Source organism: Artibeus jamaicensis, unplaced genomic scaffold (genome assembly GCF_021234435.1).
Source record: "Artibeus jamaicensis isolate MK-2021 breed Jamaican fruit bat unplaced genomic scaffold, CSHL_Jam_final scaffold_1689, whole genome shotgun sequence".
NCBI lineage: Eukaryota > Metazoa > Chordata > Mammalia > Chiroptera > Phyllostomidae > Artibeus > Artibeus jamaicensis.
In genome coordinates this window covers 13913450-13932954 of record NW_026522029.1, presented here as the reverse complement: position 1 = coordinate 13932954, position 19505 = coordinate 13913450, and the positions used below count along the sequence as shown (strand labels likewise).

At 52.8% G+C, this 19505-nt stretch overlaps 1 protein-coding gene across 2 annotated transcripts in view; it reads right to left on the bottom strand.

Moving 5' to 3' along the window:
* Window positions 1–497: 497 nt before the first annotated feature.
* The window catches only part of DPYD (dihydropyrimidine dehydrogenase), a 499545-nt gene continuing 480537 nt past the window's right edge, over window positions 498–19505 (bottom strand). For both annotated transcript variants that reach the window (XM_037153081.2, XM_053655907.1), the window contains 3 exons: window positions 12880–13023; window positions 3500–3640; window positions 498–1861 (listed from right to left, as the gene is read on the bottom strand). In XM_037153081.2, coding sequence (XP_037008976.2) covers window positions 1697–1861; window positions 3500–3640; window positions 12880–13023 — 450 coding nt within the window. In that variant the 3' untranslated portion in view covers window positions 498–1696. The remainder of the gene's footprint in view (window positions 1862–3499; window positions 3641–12879; window positions 13024–19505) is intronic.

Here is a 19505-nt window from a genome sequence, read left to right as displayed (position 1 = left end):
TTGTCCTGTCCAGGGACACGCCCCCTGACGGTGTCCCGGGGCCCAGGCAAATTCCTATTTTGGACAACTCTGTTACCAAGGCCAACAGGCATGACGCCCCCACGGTGACAAAAGTGAGTCAGTGCCTCCGAGCCCTTAGCATCTCACAACGATCGAGACTGAAGTGTTAGGTGACATGGCTGTTTCTTATCACGAAGTTGGCACCTTTGACGGAAGGCTGCCACTCCCACCAAACCTCTGCCACTGAGCCGCCGCGAAGGGCCCGGCCTGTGGCCCGAGAGAGACACGTGTTGGCCAAGGAGGACTGGACTCAGTGGGGTGCCTGAGTCCGTGGCAGAGGCAGCGCAGCACTCACACGGCGACCCTCCCGTCCCCTCATTAGATTCCGCCTCGTCCCATCCTCCACAAGCAGGCGTAGGCGTCACCCGGCTCTGCTCCGCCTCCCACGGGGGACGTGTGACTGCAGTGGCAAAGGAGGCAGCAAGGGACCACGTGCGTTCCAGTGCTTGGTGGAATTTTATTTGATATTATTGCATCACAGAGATTTGGCGGTCAGTGCTCATTTCGAAAAGTGCATCATGAAACGTCTTCTCTGCCTGGCATCCATCACAGAAACATGCCATGAACGGTGCCTTAAAGATTCACTAGTTCTGAATTCATAGGAAAATACGCCACAAAGAAGAGATACACAAAGTATATGGGGCTGCGTGCCCGACTATAAAAGCAGAGAAATGCAAAAGTACTGTTTGGCAATCACAGAAAAAATAGATTTCTCTCTCACTCCGTGACTTCTGAAACTTAGCACACACGCTCCGAGAAAGACCGGGGGAGCCGCGTACGCCCCTGCAGCAAACGCTGCCAACCGCACACTTTTCGTTCTCAAATCGAGCAGCACGTGACCTGCTGCTGTGTAATTTGGATGTTGTTAGGATGTTAATTGCTGTAATGAAGGTTATTATTAAAATCAGAGAGAGCAGATCTGAGCGCAGTGAACAAGTGGCTTTCACCCGAGCTCTAATCAAACTTTGCATCTCGTTGGGAGCACAGTTTAAATATTTAACGAGGAACGTCAGGCCGATTCCCTGGTGGGGTCTGGACGCCGGTCTCGGGCCTGAGCGGCGGGCGGCCCTGGCACCGACGGCTCCCGGACACTGTCACTCGGCACCTGCGGCCAACAGGGAGCTGCGCCAGCGGAGGGGCTTCTACAAAGTTTTGCGAACCCCCTCTGGCTTTATTTTTTTCCCCTGGCACTGTAAAAAATGATTTCGCTTTGTTCATCTGTGCTTTCTGGAGCTAATTATATTTGCTTAGAAACAGTGTTAAAATTAAGCGTAATTTTTAATCATAAAATGTTTCCTCAGAAACACTTTTTTTTGTATGTTAATTGTACTTGCTTCTAAAATCCTTAATTTCACTTACAATTAGAAATCAAAGCAAAGCATAGGGCAATTTGGAAATTGTGGATTAATGGCCATGACAACTGAAGTTTCTCGCGATGTTATAACCATTGAGTGGTCACCGGTAGCCAACTTGCTTTTCTGATTATTTAGAAATGTGTCTAGATAGGAGATTTCTATCTGGAAATTAGGTGTTTGCTGTAATTTGAAAGTGCTGGACCGCACGGTCACAATTAAAAAGACACGTGTGTGTGGGTGGCCTCGGAGCCCGCAGGAGGGTTTCGACAATCACCTCAGCGCTATGGCCTCACGGCCAAGGGCAAGCCTCTCTTGGGTTCATAGGGCGTTGTCCTGGCGACCATCCGGATGCAGTCGATGATGGGGCAGACGCTGAGACAAAGGGTGCAGCCCGTGCAGCTTTCCGATACGCTGGGCAGGTGGGTCTCCCGGTGGAACTGGATGGCCTGGGGACAGAGACGGAGGGCACAGCTGTCACCGCCCCAAGGCCACGGATGCCCCCACGCCAACACAGGGGAGGGGGAGTGCCAGGCTCTTGTCCCCTGTGGTGAGCTGGCCGTGGGGACGACGTACCCAGTGTTGGAGCAGACAGAGCCACAGCTGAGCTACCAGCTCCTGGTGTGTGCACCGCAGAGTGGCACACGCGCCCCCTGTCCCTGGTCTGAGCAGCGCCCCTCTGCGGTCTGACTGGACGGAGGACCCCCCATGGGGCCCCCACACCCCTCCTCGTCCTCCTCACCCGCATGGGGGTGAGGGTGCACCTGTTTGGATTTCAAATGATGTGTGTGGTTCTGAGACAAAAGCAGTGGGAAAAGAATCAGCTTAGCAGCCGACTTTGAGGTTTGAGGGTTTCCACGCAGAGTCCCACCACACAGGGGGAAAGTCACCGAAGACCCAAGGCCGGGACACCTGGCTTCCTGTCCCCACCTGCCCCCGCCTGTCACTGCCTGGCTGTGGGAACCAGGGCGGGGCCTCCGGCTGAGAACCAGGTCCGGACGTTGAGAAACTTGGGGATGTATACTTCCTCTCTCCCTTCCTTCCCGCCCCGTCACGAATAAGGTCGCTCCTAGTGACGTGGAGCCGGGGTGAGGGTGCCCACGCGGGAGTCAAAACCTCGAAGACGCCAGACACCCGAACCCTGTGCTCTGTGCGACCTTAGCCATAGGACCTGCTGACTGCTCTCTGATTGGTTAATTAGGGAGGAGAGGACAGAAAAGTCAATGTGTCAAAAGAACAGTTATTTCAAAACAACTGTTAGAGGCACCTTTCAGCCCGCACCCCCCCCCCCAAATGTGATACATTAAAAAGTTGGTCTAGGACTAATGTCAAATGAAGGCTGAAGATTTTTTTTTAATTAAAATACATCACCTCTATCGGGTGGTCAGAATATGCAAAATCCCATCTAGAGCAACATCGGACCTTCTGCTGGGCTGAAGAAGGTCAGCGAAGTTCAATTTTAAAAATGGGCCATTTTATCTATCTTGAAAATTCCAGTTACTTCTGCAGGTTGAGAAGCCAAGTGTAACTAACACTGTTCTGCATGCACAGCCTATGGACGGGGCGCCCTCTTTCTGGTCGCTGCCCCACAGCAGGTCTAGCTGAGGGGGGGCCCGGGAAGAACCTTTGTGGGGGCTTGTCCAGAACAGGGGTGCTCTGCCTCCTAACCTGGGAGCCGCTTCTCCGTTCTCAGTGCAGCCGAAGCCCTGTGGACAGCGGATGGGGGAGACTTCTCTTGGCAGAAGGAATCATGTCCTTTCAGAGTGAGGGCCACAGGCGGCCGGCTTGTCCCTCCCCTGTGTACCGGACCACAGAGCTTCCCACTGTCCGTGACCGGCTGACATCCTCTCTTGGGTTGGAACCTCCCTCATCATTAAGGTGATGCCACGCACGGAATGGTGGCACCGTTGCTGGCAGGTGTGGCTTCCCTCTACTTAAAGACACTGCCCCGTGAGGACGAGAGGCCGGGGGCGGGGGGGCCGTGGGCATGCGGGGTCTGAATCTCGGACGTGGAGACACAACACCCTTTTCTGCTACAAAAGCCGGAGGAAGCGCCCCCTGCATCCTGCTCGGTGCAGAGTTCTTACCTGGTAGCCGGAGTCGTTACAGGTCAAGTAGCATTTGCCACAGTTGATGCACATTTCTTCGTCGATCACGGCCACCACCTGCTCCATGGTGCTCAGGTCCCTGAAGGTCCCCAGGTACGGCAGCGCCCTGCCGATGACATCCTGGAAGACAGGCCGAGTTACTCTTTGCGCTCCCCGGGATAACTGACCGGGGTCGGTCCAGACGCCCCTGTGCTCACGCGATGTTGCACCAGGTAACCCAGGAGGCGCTGGGTATGGCGGTGCTCACAGGTGCGCGTACCTCCCGCCACCGCAGCTTCCACGGGTCTGCCCTCGGGGGGTGGGCAGAGTCCGAACCTCGCTTAGAAGCACAAGGCCTTCGGAACAGCGCTCAGTATTTTCCCTGCGATCTGAACACCGTTTCTGCGGACAGAGGAAGCGACGCCCTTTCTGGAGGCGGTGTTTTGCTCTTTCTCGATTTGGGACCGAGAAGGATCCAAAAGGCGTGAACAGCGACGCAGGGTAATGCACTTCGCCTGGAAGTCTCTAGATTGTGGGGCGTGAGGGAAATAAAAATCCGAGTGCTTTGCATCTGGGTCGCTGCCTCTGGATTCTAGATTCTCATTTAGCATGCCCACCTGTCATGTCCTGAAGAGTATATTGTGTTATTTAAAAATTCTAATTTATGTTAATTGATTAGGCGCATCTAATAGTTAAATAAGCTGCTCTTTTTCTTTGCAGGGACTGGGATGTTCTCCATTCACCATGGAAGCGTTGCACGCGGTTACATGTGGCTTTGTTCTTCACATTGATTAAGAGCGCGCTTAATACGAGAAGCACAGATGTTTCATCAACAATAAGAAACACTTTGTTTCGTAAAACAAAACAGAAGAGTGTAACAATGTTTGTCAAATTAGTATGCTGTCAAGATTTTTCTGCTTTTGTTTTTAACTTTTACCAAGAGAATCTTTGGTTTCAATTCGAGGTCCAGGCTCACAGAGGCCCGCCTCTGCCCTGTGTTCTGCTCCTCCTTTAAGGGCCTGGGCTACCCTTTCTTTTGGTTTGCGCCCCCATTTCGGTTTTCAGTGCCGATATGCTCATGACCTTGAGTTTTCAAACCAAAGCACAGTCCACACTACGGCGTTTTCTCCGTGCACCTCTCCAGGGCAGGGTGATGGGAGGCTTACACCACCGTCTTCACGCTTTCCCTTCCATTGCTCTGACGGTGTAAGTGCAGCTAGACCGCAGTCTGCCGGCCGCGGGCACCAGGCATCAGAATCAGTATCTCCCTTCCCCACTGCCCTCGCCAGCTCCAGAGGCCCCCGTGTTGGCTGCACGGTGAGCACTGCCTCATTTTCCCCACACACTGAACCCAGCATTGACACCACAGAGAGCACTGCTGGGGCTTTTCCACGCGCCCAGCCTTGCCATTTCAGGGTTGTGTTTCGCCGCGACTTCTCCCGACGCCCCTGGCGCACCTGGCCCCGAGTCTTTGGTTCTGGCTCTGCAATACCTTCTGACGGTCTCCCCGCACGCACTGCGGTCCCTCACCGCGGCCCTGGGCTTCTCTGGCACAGTGGAAGGGCCCCTCCAGCCTCCTCCCACGTCCTTCCTTCCCACCGCCCCACGCCATGCTGTTGGCCTCACGCCACGCTGTTGGCCTCACGCCCCCGTCTGCTGCTGAAGCGCAGTCTCGCCTTTCAGTCCAGCGTTGAGGGCTTCCCACCGACACGCACTCCTGGGTCTCGTCCTCACCCCCAAACGCGGCGTGTTTCAGCTGACCTGGACCCCCTTGCCAATCGGCCGCTCTGGCGCCCAAGTTCGTGCCGCGTTCTCAGTCCAGACGGCCCCTCCTTCCTGTCTCCACCCAGAGACGTCCTGTCCCTCCTTCAGGGGCCGCTCCCCTGCCGCCACTGCTGAACCTGTCCTCTGTCCGCCCTTCTCCTCAGCAAAGGACGGTTTGTTCCCTCTTTGTCCCTTCCCCCGCTCCCTCTCCCTTCTCCTCTTGCTGTTCTCCCCCCAAACCAAAGGGCCAGCAGTATCTGATCTACGGTGTGGAACTAGTGACCACAGGCGGCTTTTCAGTTCTTACTATGCATCAGGCCGATGCCTTCATTTCAGCATTTTCTCCTTTAAACCTCACACATGTCATAGATGATGGGGTGGCTGAGGTGGGAGTTTACAAAATTAAGCAAGGCGACTCTGGAGCAACGAGGGGGCTCTGGGTGGACAATGCCCTGTGGGGAGAATGTACACATAACTCTGACTGTACGGCGGCCCTTTGCACTGGCGACTGAACCAACCGCATGTCACAAAGGGCAGGATTTTCAGTCCACAGTAGGGCGCACACGATACCGTTACTGGTCTGTGTTGGTTGAACCTGCACACGGGAAACCCGTGGACGTGAAGGGCCGGGTGCTTTTATTTAAAAAGAAAACAGGTCCACGTGGAGCCACAAGTTCTTACCCGTGTTGTTCAAGGTCAGCTGAGAGGCAGGGAATGGAGCCCCTGACCACTGCTGTGTGACCCAAAACCCTGTGCCCGTGAGCGCTCTGCTGGGCTGACTTATCTCCTGCTTCTCTGTGTAGCATCTTCTACTCCGTGTTACAGATGTTTTCTCTACTCAGTTCCCTGATGCCTGCTCTTCATGTTTTTTTTTTTCATTTTGGGGGTATCACATGGTGTATCTCATTCCTGCAGACCCCTGAAACCTAACAGGCACTCAAACACACACGCAAACAAGTGTATCTGTTGTTTGCCTATGTACTGAATACACCGCACAGTGTTGGTACTTATCTGTGGGCTAAGAGCTACCTGCTGGCTTACTGAACATGTGCATTACTAGGAAATTCCCCAACAGATTTGAGTACTTCTTTAAATACAAATGGTCGTTATCAAAGTGTCTGGGGAGGTTTGATACTTTCCAGTAATATCTTAAGAGAGTAAATGCATGAAGTCACTCTCTGGCTATACAGAGCTATTTGTATGTGGTAGTAAAGACTTGTTTTTAATCTAGTCAATAAATCAGTCAAACAGCTGTCTCACTGAATCAGACGACAGCCCCACTCAACCCACCAGGACGTGTGCAGAAGATGAGATGGGAACTCCGTCCGTGGTCACCCGGCCTGCCCGGCCTGGCCCACGGGAAGTGTGTCGTCCTGAGAGCCTTCCTTGTCGGAAGCAAGTTCCCGTTCATCGTGGCTTTTGCTCTATATTGGAGACTTGCTATTGTCATTTACTGAAACATCATCACTTAAATTCGAAACTAAGTCACACAGGGTCCTTAGAGCCTCTGTAAGTTATTAGCACTTGGTGTTAAAATGCGCCCCCCTCCTCGTTCATTATAGTCCTTAAGAAAATTATAGCCCTGACCGGTGCTGATCAGTGGGTACCATCCCACAAGATGAAGGGTTGCCATTCAATTCCCGGTCAGGTCACAGCCCTGAGTCGTGGGCCGTCCTGGCTGGGGGGGGGGGGCAAGCAAGGAGCAGCCGACTGATGTCTCTCTTACACGTGGATGCTTCTCCCTCTCTCTTTCTCCCTCCCTTATTCTCTCCCTAAAAGTAAAGAAGTAAAATCTTAAAAAAAAAGTGTATGTTTTTAATCTGGAAGAGGATTAAAGAATGACAGGTATTTTCATTCAATTATTTTTGAAAAAGAATATCCAAGAAAATAAATTGTCATTCTGTGTGGCTGAAAACACAGACGTCTGTTAAAAACTCAAAGCCTCCAGGAAGTACGTTCAGCTTGTAAAGACCCCCGAGCACAAGCCCTGGAATTCGGAGTTCACTGCGACATTTGCACGGTCAGTGAGGCACACAGGACTACGCTAGTCCCTCCTGGGCACACGCCCGTGGAGAGTAGGGAACCTACACTCGTCACACCTGTGGCCACAGAAGTGCGACAGTCAGCTGCAGCCACCCCTGGTCCATGGGGGAGTTTACACATGAATCTCTCTGCAGAGAAAGGGATCTTCCGTCCTGTAAAGCACAGCTGATGTGTTTGATTCAGAGGTGTGCTCCTGAAGTTACTGTTGAGAAGGACCACAGATTCCAGAGTCACATCCTTTTCGATTGATCATTTGTTTGGGATGATCGCAAGTATTTTTTAAAAGCTAGAGGTCAGTCAATATTCGTTGAGAGAAGGTGTGGGACCGGTGGGGGAGGAGCTGGCGCCCCCCCCCCCGCACCATCGTGTTGGGTTAGCACGCACCTGGTACTTCTGGCCTATTTTTTTTTATTAGTGACTGAAGTATTTTCGAGTTGTGATGGTTAACTGTTCTTCCTAGGTTCAGGTCTTCTAGACACCTGGTTGGCAGACGTCTGAAACCCGAGTCACTCAAGGTCAGGACCAAGGTCAGGACCAAGGTCAGCACGGCAGGGCCATCACTGCCCAGTCCCCCTGAAAGGGGTCCGATGTCTAACTCATCAGGGCCTGATCGCGCTGCCACTTCCTTATCTGGACTGTTACCGATGTCACCTGCTCTCATCTTGTCACCGAGGGCACTACTTGTCTCATAAATGAGACAGTTCGGTTGGTTCTTCCAGATTTTATGCTGACTCTCAGTAACTTCACCTTTTGCTAATGTTCAAGGATCTTTGTAGAATTTTACTGGGATCAGATTTCAAGCTTCCTGTCTACTTGTATCTTGTCCCCGACCACACCCACCTTTTCCTTTTCTACAGAACCTGGGGTAACACTGATTCCCCAGCAGTGTGATACCTCGATGTCATTCAAAACTAGTGTGCAGCCCTGGCTGGTGCGGCTCAGTGGATTGAGTGCCGGCCTGTGAAACCAGAGAGTCCCGGGTTCAATACCCAGTCAGGGCACACACCTGGGTTGTGGGCCAGGTGCCCCAGTAGGGGGCGCAAGAGGCAACCACACACTGATGTTTCTCCCTTTCTCCTCCCTCCCCCTCTCTCTAAAACTAAATAAGTAAAATCTTAAAAAAAAAGCCAACAAGCACGCAAGTTCTGGACGTCCTGCATGCTGCCCGTGGGGGAGGGGCAGGGAGGCAACCAACACACAGAACAGAAGCATGTGCGGACCTGGGGACTGAACTGGGGGAGAGAGGGCAGGCCAGGGGCCCGCTTCTTAGTGACAGGGACTAGCGGGCGAGGTGTGGGAATGTCTGAGGACGGTTGGGGACAGTCCCCTGGTCCTCGTCACTGTGCCCTTTTAACCGAGGGTGTGGCCAGGCTTGCCGTGGCCTTACCCACCCGAGGGCTCGTGTCTCTGGCAGGTCCCGCCTGTCCTCTGTGGTGCTGAGAACAGTCCCTCTGGGGAGGCTAGAAAAATACTAGTTGAACAGGTCTCTCCAATTTTGAGTTAAGAGTACACCATCTGCTCTTTTTTTTTTGGTAAAACTATTGCTCTTTTTTTATTTTTTTAAGATTTATTTATTTATTTATCTTTAGAGGGGAAGGGAAGGAGAGAGGGAGAGAAATATCAATGTATGGTTGCCTCTTGTGTGTCCCCTGCTGGGAACTGGCCTGCAACCTAGGCATATGCCCTGACTGGGAATCGAACCGTGGTTGCTTGATTCCCAGGCCCGCGCTCAATCCACTGAGCTACACCAGCCAGGGCCCATCTGCTCTTTTTACCTTTTAATAGACAAAATGTTTTCCCATCTTATCTCATATTTTCTCCAAATAACATAATCTCCGGCTTGGGCACTTATGACACATCCTTAAGCCCTGGTGACACTCTTTCCATCACCACTGGTGACCTGTGACCTGAGCGTTCTCCCAGGACCGCTGAGTACTGAGCTCTGTAAACGCTCAGCCCCTCGCTCATGCCCTGGGGAAAGCAGGGAGGGCGTCCTCAGGTTGCGGCTCGGCAGCCCCTCCGTCCTCCCCGTCCACCTTTGCGTTTGGGTCGTTGACCGCAGGAAGCTGGGTTTACCAACGCGGGGACACCTGTGTATCTCAGCTCAGACCTCCTTTCCCAGGTGCACCGAACCCCGAGGTGGATGGAGGGTTACTTTCCTTCAAGATGCCTCTAGCTGCCATCTCCCCAAACAGATTGTTCTAAGGAGCTGGAAACAAGCCAAGGCCGCCGGTCCCCTCGTCACTTCTCTCTCTTCCGTGAGACTAAACTTCCAACAGGGGAGTCAGTAACTTTCCAGGTGCTTTGCCTCGGGTGGGGTGGGCGCCCCGGTGGCTGTGAGGGCGTCCAAGGGGCCTCCCCTGGCCTGTCCGTGTTAACCAGCTGGCTGTGGGGTCTGTGATGTCACCTCAGGATGCGTTTCTGCTTTTCCTCGGTTTCCCTCTCTTGCACCTGCCCTCCCCTGGGTGTCACCTTCCAGTCTGGGGGTCACCACACACGTGTGCAGACGGCTCCGACATGCCTGCACCTCCTCCAGCCCGTGGTTAGACCTGCTCACTGCAGACAGGAGGGACCATCCCGTCCCCATGGTCCTGCATGGGTCACACCGCCCGGCGTGCCCGTGAGACTGCAGGGCCGATTCTGAACACACGTGTCCATGTTTTTAGACGTTCGGGTTGGTGAGTTTTCTCTGCGATTTGTTAGGATGTCGAGTGAGAAGGCTCTCTCGCTCCGGCCCCCCTCTGGTGTCTTCTGACAACCGCGGTGACGTCCTTGGCTGTTCTCTTCCTGCGCCGTCTCCTTTATGTCCTGCCGTGTCCAGTGCGTCCTTCACTTTCATCTCAGAACCACACTCTTCTTCCTCTCACGAGTCAACTGAAATAATAACCCACTGGATCGGGCTGTCGGTCTGCCGCCAACGTGCTCTGCCAGCCTCGTGGATGCGGCCGCCTCCCAGTGGGAGCAGCAGGGGCGGTGACAGCTCACTGTGCCCTCAGCCATCCGCTTCCCACCCTGACATGCAGACACGAGGGAGGGCCCCTCCCTCCCTGGCGTCATGGAGAGGGTGCGGGTTCCTGCCCATGGACGTCGGCAGAGGTGGGCACGTCCAGGCCCCCTAAGTCTTGGCAGACCCTTCGGTCTCCGTGACAGCTCCCTGGAGACGCAGCAGGTCCCTCCCGGAGCCCAGGCGGGTGTGGCCCTCACTGCCGTGCCCCTCGGTGACTCTCTGCTGCGGAACGCGGCAGGTGCGCCTTTGGGAGGTCCCGGTTGGGCCTAGGGAGAAGCCGCTCTCTCTCCTGTTTCAGCCCACCTTCCCCTCAGCCTCCCAGCCCTGCTCCCATGGGTGCCCCTCTTCTGCCGCGAATCCGCCCCCATTTCCTGCCCAGGCGAGTAGGCTCCCCAGTGCGGCGGCACACCTGGGAAATGCTGTGCTGTCAGGGACGCAGACCGGGCTGTGCCGGTGGTGACAAGAGTCCCCTGGATGCCTGGCTGTCCTGTGAGCCCCCCCGCCGACCCATCTGGGGTAGGACCGAGGGCCCCCGAGGCCACTCTCCAGCGTCTCTGGAGGCAAGGCCAGGCTGGGCCGCAGGGACACTGTTCTCCAGGACGCCGGCCACAGGGCGACACAGGAATAACCCCGATGCGGCAGCTGAGGCTCTGAGCAGTTCAGTGAGCACGTCCCCCGCCCTGGGACACCACACTGTCAACAACAATCAAGAAAACTAGATTACCGTCGCCAGGTCTGCCCTCCCAGGAGGGGGCTCCCACCGAACCAAGAACGAGCCTGCCTCTGCCACCGCCTGTTCGTCAGGGGACCACGCACCTGATCGAAGGCCCCAGGCCCCGTGGCTGCCTGTTAGTTCAAACAGGCTCGAACGCAACGCTTTCCAAACACACACCTGACTCGAAATGCTACCTTCCTCATTTTCCTTCTGCGAGAGACAGCAGGGGTAGTGCGTGAGGGCCCCGTTCCAGAGACAGACTGTGGAGTAAAACCCAGGCTCTGATACTTTCTTAGCTGTGTGATCTTGGGCAAGTTATTCGACCTCTCTGTTTGCCAATCACTGAACTGGTAAAGCAGGGAAAATACCGGTGTCTGGTAGCGGCCTGGGTCACTGTGAGATGAAATGAGTTAATTCGTAAACACGGAAAACAGGGTCTGAAACCGCAACCGGACTTAATAAATATTAGCTTTTATTATTAATTCTCTGCTTAATTAGCACTAATTTATTAAACTCCTTGTTAAATATCGCATCTCTGTGAAGCTCTCCACGACCAGCCAAGGCGGAACTAATCCTCCCCATTCCTCTGTGCTCCCGGAGCGTTTTGTACACATTTGATTGAACTGTAAATAATTTCTAACACGTGTCTTTCTCCCTTGTTAGACTCCGAGCTCCATCAGGAGAGATTTCCTTCTCGTTAAAATTCATGCTGCGTTCCCACCGTCTAGCCCACTTCCTGGGGTGCGGGGGGTGCATGATAAATGGCGCCACATCTCTGCCCCGACCGGGAGGCCCCCCCCAGCTGCAGGCCACACCCACGTGTCCCTGCACACAGACCTGGTCCCCAGCTCAGTGCTGGCCACCGAGCAGATGCTCCAGCAATGCCGCCTGACTGGTGACGCAGACGGCGCCCCCTGCTGAGGCTCCGGACCCTGACGTCCGAGCTGAGGCTTGGGAGAGGAGCGACCAACAGAAGAGGGGAGAGCTACTGAGCACGGCCGGCTGGGAAGTAAGACTGTCGTCCTCGTAACCGGGGCAGATGGAGCCCTGGTCAGAGAGAACCCTGAACGCAGGGCTGGAGGACCTGCCCAGACGGCGGGCAGAGGGAGCTTTGTGGGGCACTGGGGCTCCCTCCACAGTGCTCGGGACGGCAGCCCGCACTGGGGCGGCGCGTGGGGGTTCAAACTGCTGAACGAGGGATCCACAAGGAGGTGGGGGGGCGGGGGAAGGAACCAGCTGCACAGGACAGATGGGTGGAGAGAAGACCTGAGGCGTGGACACAGGTCGGCCAGGCCTCCAGGAAGTGGGTGAGGAAGCACCAACAGCAGAAGAAACTGCAGGGAAAACACAAAACGGGTAATGAAGCAGCAGAGGAAGTGTGCACACGTGCCCGCGTGTGCCTGCCAGAATACATCCACAGCCTGGAGCCACGTCTGAGTCACGTGGGCAGAGCGTGTGGCTGGAGGATGCACCAGATAAGAGCGGACGCAGAAGGGGGGAGGTCAGCAGGCAGGGAATCCCAGGAAGGGCTGTGCGAAGCCTGTATGACACTAAGGCCCCCGCAGAGAGGGCAGGACAGGAGAGGAGGGTCCAGGAGAGACCAACGGAAGCTGCAGACCCTGGGGACCGACCCATGAGTGGACGCGGGACAGGGTGGAACCCAGGCTGGCTCAGGAGGAAGAGCAGGCTCCGGAAAACATGACAAGCAGCTCAGTGTCAGCCGTGGTGGCCCCTGGGCTCTGCAGTGGCGGCTCGGGTGGGTGTGGTCCGTGTTGACGGCACACAGACACTAAGCCACGCTGCACATCCCAACAGCCAAACACACCCGTCAGGGCGTGGCTTCTTTTTTACCTTGATGGAAGGAACAGGCTTCTTGCGGAGAAAGAGTCGTCTCTCCGGGGGCGGAACAGCCGCATCCTCTTCCCTCAGTTTAATCTTGTGCTCAGCTATGATCTTCTTGCGCTGCTCAAGGTAAGGTCCGAAACTGGGCAGTTTCTGCAGGGGAAACACATCAAGGAGAAAGCACGTTAGCTTGTGAGGACATAAACACAAGTACGCGCCAACGAAGGCGTGTTTGGGACAGTTCCGTGGGCAGCGTCCTCCCAGGGCCCCCGGGTACCAGATTCCGTTCATCGTTAGAGAGGACACATGGGTAACATGCTCTTTCCAAGTATGTGTGTCTGAGATACGAAAAGCGCCCACTGAAACCAGAGCCGTCGGTCTGGTTCGCGTGGACAGGAGGTGAGATCCATCGCTGCTTCTTCCCCCTCCGCCGAGTCCTTAGCACAACACAGACACAGCCACAGCCCTGGCAGACGCTTCTGTCGGTGGCGAAGGCACTTTGCCAGAGTTCTGATCTGTATCCCTGTGTTACTGTGTTCAATTCTTACTACATCTCTTTAAAGCTGGTAATGAATGTTGATTGCAATTTACTGGAAGAGCTGTAAACAAAATAGTAAAAATATTGATTTCTCGGTACAGGAAATAAATTTTATTTTGCGTGAAGGAGACCGAAATAGAAGTGAAAAAGCAGAGGCAATCCCCGAGTGCTTAAACCAGTTCTGTCAGTATCCAAAATCACGCTGTCGAGTTTTCAACCTCAAGGTCATTCAACTGGACTTCACGAAGCTCATTCAGAAAGACACCTGCATGGTGTGGGAAAACGGCTTCAGCTGAACAAGAAAGTACCCTCATACTGTTCATTCATCTAGTTCAGTGACGGTCAACTGGTATACCACGGCACACTGATGTGCTGCAAGAATGCAAACATGCATTCTTGCAAACATGCAACCTTTGCAAACATGCAACATCTGGCTGTTTAGTCAGGGGTGCTGACCTCTCTTCCCTTCGATGGTCTAACGCAGCAGTGGCCATGCAGTGGGAATGCTCTGTCTTGAACCATAACTATACAGGTCATGTGATAAGAGTGCATCTTATTGGTCACATCACACAATAAGGTTGTGTCTGATTGGTTAATTCTTGGTACCAGAAATACACAAGTATATAGGCATCCGATTTTATAAAAAGTCACTCTGGAACAACAAGGGTAGGTCATTTCAATCATTATTCTTTTTTTTACAAAGGGTCAATGAAAATTGAGCCTTTTTTTGTCAGACTGGCAAAAAATACCTCTTTTGGTGTGCCACAGAACTTTAGGGATTAGCTCACGTGTGTGCCGTGAGATGAGCGAGGTTGCACACTGCTCATCTTGCTGACGGAGGCTTGCACTCTGCCGTGCTCCAGGGCCAGCCGGGTCTCTGGCCTAGCCGGTCCGGAGGTGAAAAGGCACACTTCCTTCGAAACACCGGTCCCCCCCTTCCCAGGGAGCAAGGTGCTCTAGGAGAACACGCCCCCCCCACCTTCCAGGGTCGCTGGCAGGCAGGGGAGACAGAACTGAAAGGTGCTCTAATAAAGCCAGACAGCAACTGAAAATTTATATGAGCAGGGCACATGTACATAGCAATACCGGGGACTGTTTTTCCATTATCCATTTACTGTAATTATGTCAACAAGTCAAACAAATGGAAACCATGTGATGAATGCCGAGTTAATTTATACACAATTAAACTGGAACTGTATTCTTCATCACCACACCTTCATGCGTTCTGAAATTACACCATTTAATGACTGCAGTAATATGAAACGGTATGATGGAGGGAAAGAATATATTATATGGATTTGTACCATAAAATAAGTTGATGCTGTCATTTTTAAAAGCATGAAATAAATAAGAGCATAAAACAAATCCTCACCCCTTAGCCCATATGTAAGCCTTTTTAATGGAGAAAATATAATGCTTGTTTGCCATGTCCTCTTTCGAAATGCCCTTTTCCGGTAACGGGGTGGGGATTACACTCAGTGTCAGAGAAGTCCCTGGTACCCCACTAACATCTCACAAGGAGGTGGACAGACACTTCTGCCCATGACCGAGGCTCACTGGGGTGTCCCTCCCTCCGTTCTCCTGCACGGCTCCTTACTTCCAACTCTGTATTCTTTTAAAAAAATATTTTATGTATTTATTTTCAGAGAAAGGAGAAGGGAAGGAGAAAGAGTGGGAGAGAAACATCCATGTGTGGTTGCTTCTTGTGTGTCCTCTACTGGGGACCTGGCCTGCAACCCAGGCGTGTGCCCTGCCTGGGAATCGAACCGGAGACCCTTTGCCTCACAGGCCCATGCTCAGTCCACTGAGCTACGCCAGCCAGGGCTCAACCTTGTACTCTTGAGGATCTTCGGGCACATTGTGCTGAAACCCACGACTCAGGTCCTTGCAGACCCCCTGGCGGTGGGTTTGGTGGAAGCCCGTAGCGCTGTCCTGCCTCCCTGACCGGATCTTACCTTGCCCGGCACCGTCTGACCCACCTCGGAGTTCCCTGAGTCACCCCAGGAAGTCACCCTTGGAACTTTCTGATTCCTTTTAAACACAGACCAGAGGAGGCTCCCCGCTCATGTTTACTATTCATTATCCAAAGGGAGAGAAATAAAGTTTCCATTGAAACGGTGGTGATTTCAAATTGTTCCAACGATGGAAATGAATAACGACAATGACAACAGAAAGTCCCGTGGTGCTGAACGGAACACAGCCTCGGCAAACATCCACCAGCCTGATATTTTCTGCAATTGTCTGCAGTGACCGGTCGCACTTGCCGTGTGCAAATGACGCTGCCTTTTTCCTGGCTGACGGTGTGTGATTCAAAGACGTGCTCATTTTTATAATTAGTCCTGAGGAGAGGCTCTCTACGGAAGGTACTGTGGACTCAAAGAGTCGATGGAAAAGGAGGAAAAATGTTGCCAGGTTTTCCTTTGCACTGAAAGTCCACCCCCACAGAATGTCCGTGACAGCCCTGCCTGCCCTGGTCCTCATCTCCAGCGGACAAGGGCCCGTCAAGGGTGTGGTCCTCACTGCTACCCAGACAGTCCCCGGCCCAGGCAGCTTTGAGACGTTCAAGGTTTTCTGCATTCGTATAAGAAAGTTAAATGCACTCTGTAAGCGTAATTATTATTTTTTTTATCTTCAAGGCAAATGTGGTCGACCACTGCAAACAATTACAGAAAATATCACCCTAGGACATTTTTTTATTGCTTTTTAGAGAGAGAGGAAGGGAGTGAGAAGAAAACATCGATGTGAGATTGAAGCATCGATTGGTTGCCTCCAGGACACACCCAGCCAGGGACTGTGTGTGCCCACGGTGGGGATGGACCCCGTGACTGAAAGGTTACGGACGACGGGCCAACCAACAGAGCCGGCCAGGGCTGTGTGCTTTTGTTCTTCTCTCTGTTTTTAAATCACGTTGCATGTATTAAGATGCCTTCGGGATATTTGTGTACCAAACATTTTAAAAGCGAAGCTCTCCAAAAACGAAGAAGATCAATTCTCCCCTGCGCCAAAGGATCCCCTCTCCGCATAGCTCCCTTTAGGTGTGTGTGTTCTGATCTTGCCGAAGAAACAAAGCAACACAGATGAGAACTCACGGAGAGCAGAGATGAATGCACAGTTGGCCCCGGTGCATGCGAGCCACCAGTGATGACTAATAAAGTGCTCAGTTCAAATCTCTGCCTGAACATATAGCTAATTGATTTCCTATCGCAGGCAGAGCCGCGGCCGGCCGACAGCCAGCAGCAGGTGGGGTTCCACATCGTTCATTACTTTCCTGCCGGAAAAGCGGCAGACCCTCGAGGCCAGGGGGTTGGAGCCCCCGAGCTGTACATTTCAAACAAAGGAAAAAGTTCTTTAGAACTCTCAAAAGCTGCTCTGTAACCGATGAACGGAAAAAGCTCAGAAATGGTGTGGTTTTTGTTTCAGTGGCTTCTCCGGGGATTCGTCGCTGATGAATTTGTTCTCACCAGAAGAGCTAAATCCTACTCATTTAGAGATAACGGTATCTCACGCCAAAGCTGCCCGCGCCGGGCAGAGAGAGCATTCCGCGGCCGATGGAGAAGTGACGACGCAATGAATCAACAATGACACCTTAAACCCACAAAGCTTTAAGGTAAAGCAGCCTCTCTGGATCATAATGTATTCATGGATCAATCCAATGGTAATTGAGCATATTATGGAGTAGAAAGGGTTCTTGTTCCTAATAGAAGCGGGGACTGCTATCTTCCAGTGTAAATGGCATAATTTTTATGAGAATGGAAGCAAGTGGGCTAACAGCACCGGTCCGTGGTACGGAAACGGATCAGCTCAATTTCCCTAATCACACTCCCTTATCTGATTGGTGACAATAACGGCAGGAAAAGTAATTACTTTGCTATCCAAATGGGGAGAAGCTAAGAGAGAAAAGGGTTTCAGGCTCATACGGAGTGCAGTATATATTGCATATATACACATATACACTGAGTATAATATATACATATTTATATATATTGCACTCAATATAACCCGGAGCCCACGTATATGGATATGGGTGTGTTTGTGTTCCTTAATGCGTGTATGTTTGTATATGCACTAACAAACTGAGAATAATTAGATGTAAAGAATGTTTCAATTTTCAGCAATGATTTTCTTTTCTTTTTACAAAAAACATTTTTCACTTCTGACTCAGATTATTTATCTTTTGCCATGTATTCAACAAATAGAGGACCAGATGCCTACTCCGGGCCAGGAACTGCTCTCCGCTCCGGGGCGGGTTAAATGGCATCCACGTGGTACATGCACCGGTGTCATTGTCACTGGTTTTATAAGTGTGGCTCAGCGCTCGCCGAGGGCTGGGCCGGACTAAACTGCCGTTCGAGTGCACCTGGTGTTTGTCGTCACCCAAAGGTGTGCTCCACAGTAATTCCTGGAAACCGGTTTCGATCAAATGACCAACAATTAGAGGAAAAAATGAAGAGAATCAACCTTCAAAGGGTCTTTGACAACTCAAAAAGGCACTGGCGTGCGTTGTGGGTGTCCCCCACATAACGTGGGGGCACACGGGACTGGGAGCTGGGGTTCCCCGCCTCTGCTCCTCGCACCCCAATTCCCGTCACGGTGCGAGGCAGACTGGGAGCCACAGGTGAGAAGTCCGCTCTGTCCTGTGTGCGTTTGGTGACTTGCCTTCTTCCCGTCCCCTCACTGTGACAGTGACCGACTGTTTGTACGTTTCCCCGATACTCAGTTCCAAACCCATTTTATCACGGCTGAGCTTCAGAAATTCAGGTTTTCCCCGTGAGGAACTGGCAGGTCGGGCCGAATCACTGATAACAGCGAGCGGTTGGTCGTGATGCCGTCGAAGGCAGACAGTGAAAGCGGCGTGAAGTCAGAGGGGGGACCGTGTCTCTGGGACGCGGCCCCAACCCCCCGTGCTGCCCGGCGGTGCAAACAGGGACCCCACAGTTGGACATCAGCATGTTTGGGATCAGGGAGGTATTACCATTAGTCTAACCCAATACACTCAAGCACACGACTTTTGACTTAAGAAATCTGCTGCCCGCATCTGTCGAAAGCAACAACAGTTTATGCTTCAGAGAGAAAGTAGTCGTTCGCAGAGCGTCTGGGGTGCCGACTTACTTGGGAGTCACATTTGCATTACGGTGTTGCACTCATGAGCTGTGTGTCTACGAGCCCATTATCTCACCTCTCCTCCTCTGATTTTCCTGGTCGACGTGGCAAGAAGGACAGTGTCCAACTCACGGCGCCGGTGCAGGCACTAACGGAGGGATGTCTGTGAGCTGAACGCCCGCCAGTTCAGCCCCGGACACCGTAGCTGCTGATACCGCACCGCGCGCCACGGTCTGTGTTTCTACATTTGTGCGAGCACCCCCATTGTTAGGAGGGTCCCCTCCCTGCCATTTCCACAGGGCGCATGGTCCCTGGGCGTTTTGCTCTCAGCTGGGACTTCACAGCACCTACGACGTAATCCCTACTGACTCCCCACATGGTGTCCCAGACTCTGGGTCCATTCTCAACCCCCTTTCTGCCCGGTCACCAGAAGCGTGTACCCTGACCACCCCCTTTCGACATCCTGGTGAGTTAGTTTTTCATTCAGCACGAAATAGAGACTCGGTGAGTTTTTTAAAGCTTAAGAAATGAATACCTTGAATGTATTTAAAAAATCCTGCTGGTGGCGTGAACTGTCGGACGATCCCAAACAATTACGTTCAGGAAGAAATTAAATTATAGGAATAGGTTCTTTCAACAGGAAGATTTAGATATGAAGTAAAAACACCATGTTTCCACAACAGCTGTGATGCCTGGATTGAAACCACACCAGGTCCCAGACAAAACTTATACATAAAAGACACTCTGGGACCTTGAAGAGACGACAGTTGGGAGCATGGGTAAGGCCCTGGCAGAGGGACACACGGGGCTGAAGAGCAATGGCAATGTCCTTGACCCTGGCTGCAGGCTGAGGCTCTTCCCCAGGGCCCTGCGAGGAGCCAGGTTCTGAGAGATGAGGCGAAGGCAGGTTGTCAAATGGCCAAGGCGGAGGTGGGAGCGTCCGGAAAGGGGATGAGTGCCCTCTGGGGAAGGGACCCCAGAGAGAAGGGTGACACCC